The sequence below is a fragment of the Semicossyphus pulcher genome, unplaced genomic scaffold (assembly GCF_022749685.1).
Source record: "Semicossyphus pulcher isolate SPU_LCO1_2020_fin unplaced genomic scaffold, fSemPul1.0.p SCAF_11, whole genome shotgun sequence".
Lineage (NCBI taxonomy): Eukaryota > Metazoa > Chordata > Actinopteri > Labriformes > Labridae > Semicossyphus > Semicossyphus pulcher.
In genome coordinates this window covers 25,658,703-25,676,157 of record NW_027211615.1, presented here as the reverse complement: position 1 = coordinate 25,676,157, position 17,455 = coordinate 25,658,703, and the positions used below count along the sequence as shown (strand labels likewise).

General features: G+C 39.2%; 2 protein-coding genes across 2 annotated transcripts; one reads left to right on the top strand and one right to left on the bottom strand.

Annotated features, from left to right (window-relative positions):
• The first annotated feature begins 203 nt into the window (after positions 1-203).
• clec11a (C-type lectin domain containing 11A) lies at positions 204-6,579 on the top strand. Its single transcript, XM_069655939.1, has 5 exons — positions 204-335; positions 3,808-3,922; positions 4,001-4,108; positions 4,730-4,813; positions 5,440-6,579. The coding sequence occupies exons 1-5, from the start codon at positions 249-251 to the stop codon at positions 5,850-5,852; spliced, it is 807 nt and encodes a 268-aa protein (XP_069512040.1). The 5' UTR covers positions 204-248; the 3' UTR covers positions 5,853-6,579.
• selenol (selenoprotein L) lies at positions 6,564-16,964 on the bottom strand. The gene is given in 9 exon segments (XM_069655951.1): positions 6,564-9,021; positions 9,162-9,299; positions 9,751-9,873; positions 11,996-12,110; positions 12,363-12,490; positions 15,127-15,172; positions 15,852-15,905; positions 16,030-16,108; positions 16,859-16,964. Coding segments are annotated over 9 exon segments (912 nt in total). The 3' UTR covers positions 6,564-8,898.
• Positions 16,965-17,455: the final 491 nt, after the last annotated feature.

The window sequence follows — 17,455 nt, the reverse complement described above, 5'->3', positions numbered from 1 at the left end:
CAGACAGGGAGACGAGAGACAGCAGGGCAGACGTCTGGGGAGTCATTCTGATTCATTATGAAACAACTGGGATTCTAGTTTCGAGTAGGGGGGACGTACACTCGCTCTCATTCACATTTCTAATGGGAGATTCCTGCTGCGCTGAGTCCTGCATCACATCTCTGAGGGAAGCGGCAGAGAGAGAGGAGTGAGAGAGAGACAGACTCAGAGGTGCAGACGGAGTTTAGCTGCTCAAGGAGAAGCAGAAAATGGAACCGGCTGCCGCCTCGCTCGCTCTGCTGTGTTTGTGCTCCCTGCGTGCTCTTACAGGGACGGTGGACGCGTCACCAACACAGGTCAGGAACACACGTGTGTGCTGCATGGACTTTATTATCTTTAAACTTTTTTTCCTTGGAAATGCTGCTGTTAGTGTTCCTTGTTTGGGTACACTGAGTCCATTCATAAAGCTCTGAGTGTATTTACTGTACACGTGTGAAGGAGGGACTCAAACAAAATATCAACTCCTATGTCTAAAGTGCAGTTTAAAGGAAAAAACAGTGTTATGTGAATGTTGTTTGTTGGCTGGTCTAGGCTAAGTGATGATGTAATGGGTGACACAATGATGACACACCTAGAAGTGCAGTTTTTCCTCTACTTACATATATTATTATTATACCTGCAGTGTATATATAAGTAGTTGCTGGTTAAGATCATAGTATGCATGGTTTAAAGCAAAGTTAGACAGCAGTTAAATGTATTTAGGTACACTTAGCTCATGTATTTCAGTGCAAATTTGAGGTACTGTATAAGTACTTCACTTTTCATGCCACTTTCTTCTTCTACCTCTGGATATTTAAGATTTTTTTTACTTCCCTTTAACTATTAGACAGCTTTTTTTGGGGGGACATAAAACATGAAAAGCACAGAATATATTTAAATATGGTATATCAGGAGAGTATATGCAAGTAAGGCTGAAAGGATTAGTTGATGTATCATTTAGCTGATTGAGACAAATTATTCATTGGCAAATATTTGCTAATCTTTTAAGTCCTTTTACACGAAAAAACGTTTTTATTCAGGGTGCTGGTTTAGCTCAGCTGGTAGAGCACGCGCTCCATCTACAGAGGCGATAGTCTTTAGGTGCAGGAACTTTCCCCAGGAACTAGGAACCTTTTGAGGAGGGGCTGGATTCACGAGGCATTCTTAGGAAAAAAAATCTTCTTAAGTGCAATATTCTCCCTAACTTTAGTATTAAGAAAAAAGTTAAGAAAAATTTATATTCCTGAATAAAGTTCTTATGTTTTTTCCTAACTTTCTTCTTATGTTCTTATGCTTCTTATGTTATTATTATTATTATTATTATTATTTTTTTTTTTATAATTTGTAATATGCTTATTTTAACATTTCGGTCCTTTATAGTCAATGATGGCAGGCCTAATTTACATACAGAGCTTATGACATCTAAGAAGTTCGTAAGTAAGAAAATAAAGTTTGTACGAAATAAGACTGTTCTTAAGAAAATAATAGTGAATTGCACTTAAGAACATTCTTAAGAACTTCCTACATTTGTTTCCTTTGAATCTTCCTACGTTTAAGAATATGTTTGTGAATCCTGCCCCTGGGTCTAAATTTACTTTCAGGGTAGTGGACTTAGCCCCTGAAAAGTCCCTGCTCAGGGGGTAGTACTTTCCAAAGGTCCAGGAACTTTCAGGGCGGGGCCTGCAGTGCTGATTGTTTCTGATTGGTCGAGTACTCACAGCGTTTTATTTCACCCACTAGGGCTGCACGATATTTGGAAAAAAACATACATAGCAGTATCTTTGTCTGTTCTGTGATATTTATTGCAGAATTAAAAAATACAGGATATTATACCAGATTATTGCAGTGTGTTTTCATGTCCATATATCTTCCCGGGGCTTAAGGCCGCTGTGGAAATGCATTTCTTGGAACTAAAAGTTCCTGATACTTTTGGTCGAAAAAGCACCTATAGATGCACTGATCACAGGTTCGACCCCTGGTCTGTGATCATTTGGTGCTCTCCTCCCCACATTTCCTGTCTCTCTTCAGTTCTCCAATCAATAAAGGCAAAAAGCCAAAGAAATCATCTTAAAGAAACAACATTTTATTCTCTCAGTTTCCTTCAATGTTTTAAATTCTTATTTCTTCTAACAAAGGAGCCAAAAAAGTCCCAGGTAAACTAAGATAAAGGAAATAAACCCAGCCTCACAGCAAGCCGCAACAACGATTTCTTCCCAGTTTATATCTCACTCTCTATTTATACCTCTTCTGCCCCGCCCTAATTGGACTGAACCATTGTAGAGGTAAGGAAAACCAGAGAGTATTATTCCCACTAAAACAACAGCAAAACTACCCATGGAAAGTTTATATATTAAAGTGGGACAGCGAAAACACATGAATACAAATCAACAATATAAAACATGATGTCGTATTCACTCAGTTTTGGCGAAACAGAAAAAAGCACTCCACTAATTAATGGCTCCACACTGTGTGTCACGCGGCACAGGTGGCCTCACTAAGCCTGATGACTCTGCTGAAGAAAAAGAAGGGAATGTGGGGGTTGGTGAAAAGGTACGGTGGAGAATGTTTTTTTCGGAGGTTGCCTTTCTTAGACAGGATATCTGGAGATACCCAGGAGGAGAGAGTGGAGGAAGACATGCACTAAATTGTCATAGACCGGGAGTCGAACTTGCGACCAGCGCGACGAAGAACCGTAGCCTCTGTATAATGGTGCGTTCCATTTGTACTCGGAAGTCGGAATTTCCGAGTTCCCAGTCGGAAATTTCAACTGGAACGCCCCCTGAGGTCGGATTTTCATCTCGGAAAGTCGGAGGAACCTCACCAACCCCGACCTCATAATCTCCGTGCATCAACAGTAAATGAAAGCTGTAGAATTAACTCACAGTACTGTCCAACTGCTATCTGTGGAGATGTTGTTATGGTGTTATCCACTGGTATTGCTAACAATGGCTAACCTGGTTAGAGCTATCGGCGCATATAGCCTTCTGTCTTATTTGTGTTACACACAGTACTGTACAATTTCTATCTGTGGACATGTTGTGGACCTCATGTTTGTTCTGTAGTTGTCTGTATTCCAAGAGAGCAAGCACAATAACTGTTTTACTGGAGGCGTCCAACTTGGATTTCCGACTTGTTATACTGGAGCGCGGTCAACTCGGAGGTGAGGTCATTCCCAGTTCCGAATTCCGACTTCCGAGGTAAATGGAACGCACCATTATACCGACCAACAACTTATTTTGAAATTCAACATATGAATCCATAATGATAATGATTATCTGCAGGACTAATCTCCACCTCAGCTAACAACAGTCACAGGTGCAGGTGCAACAGTCACAGGTACTTTTGCTTTTAAAAGTTATTTTTCTTATGTGAAGGATCTGAATACTTCCCTCACTGCTGTAAATAGTTTTCATTCACAGCACTACAAGTAAATAGAAGACTGCAAACACTTCATCCTGGCTTCAATTAAGATTGTTGAGGTTGACACACTATAAACATTTACTCCAATATGTTTCTAGTTAGAGAGGAGACGATTATGTAACAATTACCCAGACTGATCTGGCAAGGTGGCTGAGCGAGGATTCTGAAAGAGAGCCAGGTCCAGATGTAAACCGGGGGGTAGTTTGTGTTTTGGAAACAGCCCTAATGAGCCTGTTCGGAGCATCTGAAGCTCGTTTTTGTTTGGCTGTGAAGCCGGGGTTTGATTTAATTCCATCTACTGAAGCAAAGACAGAAATTAAACGGCGTCGGAGGGTTGTTGACATTGTGATTAATCTTTCCATGAACCAGGCGTCTCTGCAAGAGGTGAAGAAGGCAAGAGGGGACGTTCCTGATATTCTTCCAGAGCCTGAACCAGAGCCAACCAGCCCCATGTCAGACTTCGAGAACTCCTACAACTACGTCTGTGAGTCTACAAACCCACTATGAGCCTTATGTCTGTGTTTTAAAGTGTTGGAGTAATATTCTCTTTCTGTTTCCTCAGTGTCTCGACTGGCCGGTATGGACCAGGCAATCCACAAGCTGAATGTCGGTCACTACACCCTGGATGTTAAAGTCAGTCAGCTGATCGATCGTCTGTCCCGCATGGATGGTAAAACAATCATTTCCTCCCATAAAGCTCCCGCTGAGGTTCACATTTCTTTATGGGCTTTTTTTTCCCTTTCCACAAATCATCGTTTGATCTACATGTACTTGTTTTTTCTAACATTTCCACTATGTTAGTCAGTTTTATTATAAAACGGATAAATAAAAGATAAATTTGGCCGCCCCCTCTGCTACAAAGTGAAAAAGTCTGCAGTAGACAGTTTGCTAAGGAGGCTGAGAAAAGCCATGCATGTTTACAGCTACAAAGGGTTGACAGTGTTGTAATTTCAAAATAAAAGTTTGTTTTTTCAAGCTAAATTAACAACTCCTGGTTTCAGGGAAGGACAATAAAAAAACATAAAAGCAAACAAAGCTGTTCTTGGCGCCCATAGTTTTCCAAATTTTGTATCTCGTATACGATTAAAGAAAGTGACCCTTCACGTTCCCCATCAACCATCTTTTTCATTTTATCCACTATAATAAAGTGCAATGGTGCATTCAGCTCAAGAAGAAGGCTTCATTTGCTGCTGACGTTCTTTAACTCTGACAAAAACACAAACACAGCGATTCCCTGCACTGACTTTAATGTCTGCTTGTGTCTGTCGTTTTCCATCACTGTCAATGGCAGCCAAAGTCGGGGAGCTGGAGGACAGCATCCGGGAGGTTTACCAGCACAGCAAGGACAACCGCAAAGAGATGGGAAGACTGGAAGGTATCTTTAATGCAATTTTGAAAACATCCTTTCAATTTATTCAACATCCAGTGACTGGAAGAGCTGCTTATTTAGAAGACAGCATGTGATTCCTGGAAACCAAGACGACTTAAAAAAACTTTGTCACTTATGGGTCATATGCATGTGTGTAACGTGACAGTTGTTACTCATAGTGACAATTTCTCAGGGAATTATAACCCACCATGCATGTCCCGTCTGTCCTTAATTAATTAATTTTGTTTATAGTCTTGTATTTTTTTGAGCCGCTGCTTTTACTCAAATTGGTCTGAAAACAAATAAATACAGGCTGCACAAAATGTACCAAAAAGCACAAATAGTAAGAAAGTAGCTGGTGATCCCGGTGGAACATTAAGCAACTGAAAAGGAGGATGAATAATGCATCTACAAACAAGAGCTAATGGATGTCTATGTCAACATCTTCTGCTGATAACAACTGTACAGGGTATTAACATTTATCTACAGCTATTCTGCTGCCCCCAAGTGGCCAACAAATCTGTATTGCAGGGTTTAAGACCGAATAAAATAAAAGTCCTACCACTGGGGCTGATAAAGTGAAACCTTTTCTGGTTATGTGATAAAGCTTCTATCTTGTTTCTGCTTCTTAGGATGCCAGAAGGGACGCAGGCTGGGATACAAATGTTACCTTGTGTACAACAGCCATGAGGATTACGCCGGAGCGTCCAGGAAGTGTTTGGAACGAGGCGGCCGGATGGCGATGCCCCGCGACCGCAAGGAGCAGGAGGCCCTCGCCGACTACGTGAAATCGTTCTTCCACCCGGGGAACTGGCCCGTCTGGCTGGGCGTCAGCGACCTGAGATCCGAGGGCTTGTACCTTTTCGAGGACGGGACGCGGGTGTCATACTTCCAGTGGCGCAGACACTTCCTGTCCAGCCAGCCGGACGGAGGGAGGCGGGAGAACTGTGTGGCGATGTCGTCAGACGACGGCGACTGGTGGGATCACTACTGCGATCGGACCATGAACTACATGTGCGAGTTTGATGACAGGGTGGCACTTTAAAATGAACTAGCTTTACTCTCTCACCACCTTAAACGTAAACATCCATTAGAAATGATTGAGGAAAAAAACTTTATGTTTTAACTTATTTCCCTTTAAATTTTCCCAACACTGGCTGTATTTAAAGGTGAGGATGCTATCAATTCTTTGTAGGAAATGTAGGGTGTTGTCTCGTATTATTTCATGTATATATGCAATAAGAGTAGGATGGTTTAAGGAGTATCTGTATCTTGCAGGATAAGGAGATTTACTATGAAAGTATATTGTGCTATTTTAGGCTTGTAAGGAAAAAACGTGTCTCAAATGCGCACAAATTCATGAAAGTACTGAATAAGACAAAGAGATCATGTATAAAGTATTACGTTATCCATGCAGCTGCAGCGATGTGAAGGTAAACCCGGTCTGGACTCTGCTGTGATTTCACGCCTGGAATTCTAAATATTTGTTCAAAGCTTCCAAAAAAGGAAAAGCTGGAGGGACTTTCCTCAGACTCAGCACATACTGACCCTCTTACAGATAATAATCAGAGTGTATTCAGGCTTTACAGGGATTAGGAAGGGCTTGTCTGTAGTTTCTGATCTTTGGAGATGTTTTAAAACAAAGTCTGCTAAACTGCTGATCCTTCAACATCTCTGGCCACCACATTTTCAGAGTCTGAATCCTCCCCTTGAAGAAGAAGGTTGTTGTACATAAAACGCTGAATGTAAATGTTTTTCATAAATCTTTACTAAAAGTTGACATGGTTTACACAATCATTTTCTGATCACTTAAAAAGGTCAAAGGGTAAAAAAAGAGATTTGCACATCAGTAGGGCTGGGTGTTGTGAACAGTTACACTTATCTTTGAGACATATAGACATATTTTTTCTGCAGATCCCCATTGATTCAACAAAACCCGGAGTTTTAAAGTAATAATCTCGAAGATTTTCATTTACTAAATGTCTTAAGTCAGTATCTATCGATGAATGAGGTAGCACAGTGGTGATTGAGCCTATGGTCCACTGATGAAAGCCTTTGCATTTGCAGTATGACAGACTGGGTGTCTGTGGCGACGTTCGCTGGGATAACGAAACTGAGATCTTTGAGATTACAACTTTAAAAAGATAAATATCAACCGTAAAAATGTTCTTTTTTGAAATGTTTGAGATTTTGAAATCGTTTTCGTTTTATGATAACTTTTCAGTTGAAATCAAAAAGGCACTTTTGTTTGATGCCCAGCTCAACACCCCATAAAGAACACATCATGTTGGGTGATTTTAACTCACAGTGCATGGGAAAATCACAGTAAGTGCTTAGCTGATCTATAGATGAGAAAAGAATCAATTACACTTTTTTTCTATTGTTAAATCTCAAAGCTGAAATTAGAAACAAAGTAAGCAGCAGCACAGATTCTCTTTCCTTGACATCCTCTCAAACCAGGCACATGCAGGAAATTCAGTTTCATGAACAGGCAGTGGTAATGTTGCGTTCATGACGTCTCATTATAATTGGAAAAATTAGTTCTTGAAATGAAAAATCCCTGTGAGCATCCCTGAAGTCTGGACAACAACACTGGAAGTCTCCAACGTGGCTTTGCATAACTATTTTTTGCTCACATATACTTCAGCGGCACATGATAGTAAAAACAGATTATATTTTGTCTCCACCAACTCAACTAGTTATTTTGTTGCCGAGCAACCCAGACATTCTCCTGTACTCTGTGTCTGCAGGTTACCACAGATCAGCTGTTTTCTATCATATACATTTATCTTATGTTTCAATTTATCATCAACAAGTGAAATGTGTGATCTGCTGTGTGATTCAGAGGTACCAGCTTGATCAATGTAGACACACACGGTCTGCTGTAGTGTTAATTAACAGTATTCAGAACACCTGGCTGAGGCGGAGTGATACACAGAGTGAAAAGTCCCGGTGATGTTGTTCTCTATCTCAGCACTCATGGGCCCAATCCCAATCTCCGCCCTAAAGCCGAAGCACTGAACACTCACAGACTTTAATGGCGTCAGGCGTGCATTGCGCGAGTGCGTGAGGGTTTGAGAACTGCATAAAAATGAGGAACACTATCATGGCATCATGTTGCCTGGAAACCAGATGGACCATTGAATCTAATAAGTAAAAAAGCCGACCTGCAGCATGTGTTTGTGTGTCTTACAGTGTTTACATATTTTAAAATAAGATAAGCTTTATTAAACAAACTATCAAAAGTCAGAAAGTCATTAATGTTTAATTAATGCAAATATTTAACTGTTGTCACTTATAGATAAACGTATTTGTGGTTCCCGTCATCGTCCACGCTCGCATTGTTTACATTTATTATTATTTTTTGGTCAAACTTTATTGAATACTACTTCAATATACGTTGACATTTAGTGGGGGGCTGGACAATCACATTTGTATACATCACCAAGTTCGCTATGAACCCTGGGTAAGTCCCACAGGAATATCTGCGGTAAGTCCGCAGATATTCTTATCGGGAACGCGCCTCAAAGTCTGTGAGTCTGTGAGTGTGGAGACTGGGATTGGGCCATGGACTGCTTCTTGTCCAATCAGATTACTTGAATGGAACTGACTGTTGTATAATGTTACTCACAATATGATAACAGGGAATAACCATGAGTTGCTGTCCACTAAGAGTGATCGAGATATATTAGAAGGGTTATTTATCAGCTTAGTGTCCTAGATGTTTCCACATTTCAACTTCACTTAGGTTAGAGTCTACAGCACTGTCAAACTCTGCTGAAGGTGGATTTTACAAAACTTCTAGTATTAGTAGTTAAATATTATTTATATTGTATTAAATTCACACTGAAATTCATTGTTTTCCAGTAGCACTTATTTAAAAATCCCCCCTTTGCAACACCGACACAACAAAGAAGAGCAGTTGTCTTTGCTTCAGTTTGGCATCGGTCACATCTCTTCATGATGTCATGAGTGCGAGTCGTGACGTCATAAACGTGAGTCAAAGAGCTGCTCTTCTTCGGTGGTGTCAGTGATGTGTTAAAACCTTAAAAAAAAACCCGGGCTCAGCGTCTCCAGTGTTCACGCATCTCTCACAGCTTCGCTGGGTCCACAGCCTGCAGGAGGTCTTTCACAGTCGGCCTGTCGTGAGGGTTTTTAGATGGATGGCAGAGAAGAACTTTCCCTGCTCCGTCCAGCAGAAAATCACCTCCCATCTGAAAATAATAAAAACACATTCAAGCTCACATTCAACACGTAAATCCGGTACTGCACATTTTCCCTTGGTTTAAGTCAGTGATTCAGGCCATTACATCAGCGCCAACTCAATGTCAAATTGTTTCCTCCTGTGTCGTACCTGGTAAATATCTTCCATCAGACGAGGGGGGACGTCGGGGAAGTCTATGCCAACAGCTCCGTACTCCGAGTACTGCAGCAGGCAGCCGAACTTCATCACCTTAGCGTAGGACGAGCCGAGGCCGAAACTCCTGTATATCTGTGGCAGAGAGGACGGATAGCGCATCATAAAAGAGCATTATTTTAATGCAGAAACACAGGAATATGAAAGCATTTGCCGGACGACATAATCCTGTTCAGACGTCATGTTGCACGTGGAAAAACTTCTGTCTTCATATTCGGATGACTGCCCTTGTTTCCATCCCACATCTGCTAACATCTGGTGGTTGACTTTGCAGAATGAATGGAGGCTCAGCTTACTGGGAATGTTTTGACACATCATCAAACGGCTGATAAATCCTCTGGTTCCTTCAGCATATTTAAGCTGAGTCACAGTTGCTATAAATACAGTGCCTCTTTAATCTTCATGCACCTGCCCCCCGGCACTAAATACACACATACAGACAGTAGGCCTATAATATAATATTTATCGATTAAGTGACCTTTCTTAAACAAGCAGATTTAATTACTTTTTAAACACACATCCCTACCTTTCTCTGTGGATCGAGCAGCAAGTTGAAGGTACATCCAGTCTGCTCCATCCACATCTTAGCTCCCTCCACACCGCCGAATGACACCACCAAGACCCGCATTGACCGAGCCTCCAGGAGAGCCTTTGGAGAAATTAAAACATTAAAGAGATTTAAATATGATCCCTCATTACTAGCCATACAAATAAATCTCTTTTGCTTCTTAATGATCTCTAAAAATCCACATTATTGTTCAGCTGCCAGTGATTTATTTGTATAAAAGTTAATGGGCAGTGGCTGCACGGCTGAGTGAGGACAGTCACTTTGGAAAATATGTTGAAACCCTTTAAAGCCAGAGCCAAAGCAGAGAAAAAAGTCCACATGTTTAAAGGAATAGTTCATTTTTTGCTATTTGACAAGAGCTAGATGAGAAGGATCATACAACGCAACAACCGGCAGCTAGTTAGCTTAGGTTAGCTTAGCAAGTTACTACTCCTGGCCAACCTGTCGTTTGTTGTGTACACGTCTATTAACTAAAAAACTTTAGGAGTGCTGGTAGGAAGAGACATGCTAGCAGTTTCTTCCTATATCTACCCGCCTTAGTTACGGTTGCTTAGCTCAGCAGCCACGGCCTGCTAGCTAATTAAGCTAATGTTAGCTCCATGAGATAGCTTTAAACACAAATCAATGTTTCCTGCTGCGTGTTTTAAATTTAAGAATCTTGTGAAAGGGATCTTGAATAATAACGTGTTAGCGACATTCTTGATACTGTGCTACAAGAGTGAGGCTAACAAACATATTCCAGACAAAATGTTTCTCACAGCGGACATACGACAGTAAATACAGACATTTTTTTGTATTGCAGTGTGGCTAATAACTCCTAGAATTATGAGAATGACAAGATATAAGTTATTTTGTTGGAATATATTTCTGTTTTGCTTCTTAGCTTTGCGATTTTCAAGCTATTTTAGTTTAGTCACATAACAAGCCAAGGCAAGTTTATTTATATAGCACATTTCCGCAACAAGACAATTCAAAGTGCTTTACACAGAACAACAAAAGCAAAGAAACACATCATAAAACAAGACATTAAAAAGCAAAGTGCAGATAAACTAAAAACAGCTAAAACAGAAGCCAAAATATAAAAAGATAAGAGTAAAAGCTACAGTGCAGATATAAATAGAACAGTTAAATGTATGTAAACAGTTTAATAAAAAGCAGCTGTGAACAGGTGAGTCTTCAGGCCTGATTGAAAAGAAGTGTTTCAGCAGACCTGCATGTTTCTGGGAGTTTGTTCCAGATATACGGAGCATAAAAACTGAAAGCTGCTTCTCCATGTTTGGTTCTGACTCTGGGGACAGAAAGCAGACCTGTCCCTGACGACCTGAGGGGTCTGGATGATTCGTACTGTTTCAGTAGAAAGGAGGCTGCTAGTACAAGGGATTATAGGTGATTGGTTTTGGGGCACATTAAGCTTTCTATTAAGATATTAAGTTTGACTGTTGAAGAGTAAACTTCTGGCTGCCACACAGTGGAGAAATACTGTAGTTACACAGTGGATGTTTTATAAATGATACAATCTTTAGCCTGCGTTATTGCAGTAGTTAGTCTCTGTTAAGTCCATTTTACTGTTGGGTTTTCATGTTTGTAAAAGGCCTTAAGACGACTCCTACTCCAAGCAATCAATGATGGGGGATTCATTTGAATTCATAAGAAATTGGAGTAAAAAATAGGTCCAGTTTAAACTGTTTTAAATTTTAAGAAATGGTAATTTGTATTAAAAAATTACAGAACTTCAAAGTAAAAGTAATTACAGCTGTTTAAAAAATCTTACAAAGGACAATATTAACCTCCAAAATGAAGTAAAGTAGAAATAAGAAGCAGTTTAATTATCAAGTTTATCTCGACGTAAAAGTGCCCACAACGTTTTCCCCTGAAAAAAGATTTTGTTCCGTACTACTTGCAGCATTTCTGTATTTGGTTGTGTTGTCTGTATTTAGAGTCTGTGCATGTTGTCTCAAATTGTTGAGGATGTTTTCTTTATTGGCTTGGAGTTTGGTATATTTTCATGTGTTTTCTCCGCTCCAGTGCATTGTTGCATGTTGTTGCTTGTCAAGGTGGCCCTGAGAGCTCAAAGGGATGAAAACTGCTGTTTTTCATCACAACATGTAATTTAGCAGAGTGATGTTATAACACAGTGACGGTTGAAATGGTTGAAAATTGATTTTCATATAAGTAAGAACCATCAGTTTGAAGGTGAACACACCTGATTGGCCTCCAGCTCGGCCACGTGGTCTCGTCACGGTAGTCATCCAAAATGTCTGATGAGAACCAGTAGCAGCTTCTTACCCGGATCCAGGTACTGACCAAGAGTCACGCTCCTTTGAACCCACAACACAGAAACAGACCCACAAACAAAAAAAACCTGATTAAAGAATATCCTTACTGTCGAATCATAACACTCAAACTTTGAATAAGTCACGAATTTCCATCCAAGGCTGGCTGATTAAACACAATAAAAACATGTTAAAACCAGCTGATACAGTGTACTGGTTTTTCTTGGCAGCCTCTGGACGTCTGTTAAACATGGAGGAGGCAATTATACAACTATTCAAGGTCAGGTTGTGACTCACTTTCCGCTCCGTGCATCAGTGAGCTCTGTATCGGGGCTCAGGCTGTCTGCTGTCTGTCCTCCACTCAGCTGTCTGTCGGTTGTCTGCAGACCTCTGTCCACGCTCTCCAGGAAGGAGTCCCACTCACTCTGCACACAAACACAAACATCAGTACATGAAGCCAATAATAGACTTCTTTTAAATATTAAATAAATAAACAAACAAAGCATCCAAGTTTAGACCAATGTTTTTATTTGTCCTAATGTATAAATGTTTTAAAGCCGCAGGTCCTTATATGGACTGAAAAAAACTGATTTCTTTGTGTGGACACATTTATTTTATCTATTACTGTATCTGCTTTATACAATTATTGCTTGCAGGTTCAAACAAGTGGTGTCAAGTAAATAAATACACTTTCTTTAATGTACTTTTCTTGAGTATTTCCTTTTTTTCCACTTTCTACCTAAACGCTGTTACATTTCAGAAGTTAACATTGTACTTTTTACTGTACTACATTTAATTGAAAACTTTAGAAACGTATTTCTTTGCAGGTTCAGATGAGTATAAAAACAAAGGAATAAATGATTATGTGTCGTTAAGATTAATATGACACTTTATTGATCCCAGAGGGAAACTTTATAAACTTGACTAAGCCTGCTTTTAAATCAAACTGCTTTTATTACTTGGCTTTTGGCTCTGCATGAGAGTTACTTTTTTATTCTTTTTCCTTTCCTATTGGTCTTAACGCTTTTTACTAGTTTATTGTCCTGTTGTCTTTAAATTGGTCTCAGAGTTTATTGTATTGTTTTTATGGCTTTTATGTTTGATTGTACAGGACTTTGGACCCATCCAATCCAACTTTATTTGTAAAGCACTTGAACACAACCACAGAGGACCAAAGTGCAGTGCAGAAGAATAAAAGACATAAAATACACAGCTCACACGAGGCGTAAGATACAAATAAATAAATAGAAATAGATAAAAATAAATTAAATAGACATAAAATACAAATACAACATTTAAAAACAGACAGTGAAGAGGCCTGTCTAACGTGCAGAGGCAGATCATTCCACAGTTTTGGAGCCGCAGCAGCAAAGGCCCGGTCCCCTCTGAGCTTACGCTTAGTTTTTGGCACACTCAGAAGCAGCTGATCGGCTGACCTGAGAGCACGGGTGGGTGTATAGGGGCGTACCAGCTCAGAGAGGTAGGGCGGGGCAAGACCACTAACGTGCAACGTTTGTTGTTTTTAAATGTGCTTTATAAATACATTTGGATTGGATTGGTGTATAAAGAAGTTACTATTAGCCCGGTCTTTATTAACTGTAACGTTAAAGTAATGTACACATTAATACATAATTAATTGATTGTTTGATATCTTTATTTGAACGTGTTAATCAAGGAGAGTTGATTAATAAAGTAAACAAGGATAACAATACAAGAATGACAACAGTCTGAATTTTAAAATTCTCCCAGGCAGCAAGTAAACATGTAAACATGTTTACATGTGGACTATAAAAAAACATGGCAGCTACTTTGCACTGTTTTTGTCACTTTTTCATGAGCAATTGTTTTTATTCGGCAGTATTTAAGATAGTACTTTATTGATCCCCAGAGGACAAATTCATATTTCACTTCACTTATCAATATGTAATTACTTCTATACAATTTAGAAACAAAGGGGAAGGTCAATTATTGTAACATTAGGAGTCTGGGACTCCAGGAGAATTCTAGGAAGTCTAAAAACAAGGGAAATTTTCACTGACGAGTTGGAACCATAACAGGAGAAAATGCAGTTCTGGGAACATCTTTTCAGAGTTTGGAAAACTTAAAAAGGCGTTTCTAATACGTACGTGTTAGAAAGCGTCCTTGGGGAAGCATATACTGTTGTGTATTTATATTTTAATATATCCACAATCATTTGAACATGACACACCGTGTGTGTGTTTTTCAGCTTTATTTGCAAATATTCTGTGCAAAACCTCACCATCTAGTGATCAGTGAAAGGTGTAAAAGGTGTACTATTATCATTATTATTGTATTTGTTTTATGTAATTTTGTCCATGCATTTTTTATCCATCATTTGTTTTCCTCTTCTCCTTAATTTTGAGCATATGTAACAAGTGAATTTCCCCCCATGGCGGATCAATAAAGTCTATCTTTATCTTTATCTTTAAAGCTCCTGTAAGGAACTTTCGGCTTGTGTTGATTTTGGCGCCCCCTGTGGACAAAGTGGTACCTCTTCTCTCTTTGCTGATTACGTCCTGTACATAAGTGTAAGTCATGTTTTCTGATGAAAAATCTCCTCCTGTTTTCTTTTAACAGTCAAACATATCACTCACTGCAAATCTTTATGGGGAATATATAAGAAAAAAAGCTGATTTGGCGGCTCAAAATTAATTGCCTTGTCTGACACCTACCCCCCCGCCAGCAGTTTCAGCCATTAAAAATAACTATATAGAAATCATCAGTCTTGTTGATGATGGTCTTGTTTGCTTTTGTAGCTCCTATTGAGGCATTTGTATTAATTTTAGTCTGTGTCATAAAAAACTCGTCACAGCAGCTTTAATAATTATAGTCCAACAATATAATAAACATAATTCTGAAATGGTTCATCTGCATAATGAGTATTTTAACTATTAGGAACTTTTACCCTTGTACCCTAACGCACAGTATTGGTGTGTACGCCCCACTTCACTGTATGTAATCCATGTACATGAATCTGATCTTACTTAATTCAGGTCATTATATGAAAAATCACAGACTACATGTCGACACACATACACACCTCCAGCTGCAGAAGCTCGTCCACCCGCTCTCTCACTGCTGCATGACTGGAAGAAAACAAAGAAGTTGTGTTAACGCTGAGCTTTCGTTTCCATTCATTACCAAGGAGACAGCAGTAACTATAACCGTCTCCACTGAAGCGCATTGGTCAACAGAGCTGTCAATCATCATTTTGACAGCATCAAATAACTAATTAAAAATAAACTTGTCAGAAAAATGAACACTTGGACGTAAGTCAGCATGATAAGAACTAACTATAATGACAGAAACCATGTTTGAGAAACATTTATCTGACATGTATTTTGATTTTATATTTTGACTCATGTCCCATCTGTTAACATGGAGGAGGCGGGCTTTATGACCTATACTGCAGTCTATGCTTTGGAGCAACCGCCATCAATTATAAACTTCTAACTCATCTCATCACAAAGTGTAAAATGTAGACAGTCGGATGCTTCAGGGAATGAGATGGGGCCTGGTTAAATATTCTCCACACAAACCTGTAAAAACTTGTGTAACCCGAAACTATACATGTTGATTTGCCCCTGGCTTATTATCCATACGCTCAAATGGAACATTCATTAATTAACTGTCACTCAATATGTCACAAAAGCACAGCTAAACTATAGATAAAGAGCATCATGCAGTTGTGACAATTTAAGAATAAGATATAATTTCTTTCTTTTTTCATTCTTATCACGTCATCATTTATATACTCATACTTACTGATAAGACTTTTGCCAAAGGGCCTCTGCTTCACTCTTCTTCTTCACTCCGAGGCTGCTCAAAAGCAACAAAACATGCATTCAACTCACAGGATACAAACACTAACATTTTCATCCAAACTGCAGATTGACATAATTTAACTTTAAGTAAATCTTCAGGTGTTTGGGGGGCCTCTCACCCTTTGTAGAAGTCTGACCCGGCTGTGATCAGGCCGAACAAAGTGCTGATCTTACGTGGGACAAAATCCTCCAGGGATTCTGTTTAAGAGAACAAAGGGTCTTAGTTACTGGTCAGCTGGATTTGTGCTACGTCATTGTGTTGGCAATAGGCATGACATGGATTATATTACGCGACCTTCATGCCAGCAGGTCTTTTAATCCCCTGATTTGATCACACTGATCTGCTTTTACAACTCAAAGAAGCATGTGTTGTAGCTAATTAATAAAATATAATAAGAAGACATGTTTTATATATCTCCATTACATGGTAACTCTTACAAACATGGTTCATCTCACACATAGCTACATTAAATATGTGAAAAATGATGTTAGTCTATTTGTTTCAACTGGTGAAAATAGATCCACGAACTCCAATTAAATTCCCCACATTTTATGCTCAAGTGCTTATCGGGAAAATATAAACGTTATAAAACAAAACAATTAAATACATATAATATAATCTCGTTTTCAATTCGGCGTACACGTAATTTCTTTAGGAACACGAATTGGAAATTGTAAAATGTTGTTATTTAGTTTTGGTTCACGGTTTACCTCTACAGTCCGCTCCCGTTAAAATACAAATTTAAAGCATTAATTAAGCATAAAAAATAAGTGCTACTTTGTGTCTTATTATGCCGAATTACTCATAAAACTAAATCGAGTTCACCCACCATAAAATTAATTTCCTACGAGGTGTCTACCTTTCTTACAAACAAAACACACTTAAACCTCCAAATTTTAAATGAAGTCTGTCACTACGAATGGTTCTTTCCTCTATAGCAGCCCTACCTTCTGCGTCCTTCTTGGCTTCCTGTAGAAGGACTTTGCCCCAGTTGACCAACAGAGTGAGACCACTTGTTAAAGTCTCCTCCGACACGACCACGTCCTCAGCCATGCTCACCTGCTCCACTCTCTCAACTGACAGTTAAAGCAATTTCCATGTGAGCTACAGTGCATCCTGACCACGTGACACAATCATGTGGCACTAAAGCCTACGATTGTGTCCGGAACTGAGCAATTATGCAACACCTAGTGGTGAGCATTAACACCTGCAAGAAATAAAGTTAAAATGTTTAAACTAAACATTTAGGCAAAAAAAAATTATATTTTTAGATAAAGAAACCTTATAGTTTAAAATGTTTAATTATCAATAAGACTAAGATAAGAATATTTAAATGTAGATACAAATTTTGGAATGCAAAATATGGAAGTCAAGAACGGCTGTTTTTTTTGAGATCACAATTTATATTTTATTTTTATTTGTTATCAAAAGAACATTAGATCATTTTCACAAACACCCCAAGTCCCCAGCTAGCATGCATAGATGGCTGTATGAACTAAGTTGGCTGAGAGTATCCCATTGCTAGCATAAGACATAAACGCGTT

Excerpts from the sequence above, each read along its gene's own strand:
- clec11a (XM_069655939.1), top strand. The coding sequence starts at position 249 with ATGGAACCGGCTGCCGCCTCGCTCGCTCTGCTGTGTTTGTGCTCCCTG. Across the intron at positions 4,109-4,729 it reads TCGTCTGTCCCGCATGGATG|CCAAAGTCGGGGAGCTGGAG; the intron begins GTAAAACAATCA and ends TGTCAATGGCAG. Across the intron at positions 4,814-5,439 it reads AGAGATGGGAAGACTGGAAG|GATGCCAGAAGGGACGCAGG; the intron begins GTATCTTTAATG and ends TCTGCTTCTTAG.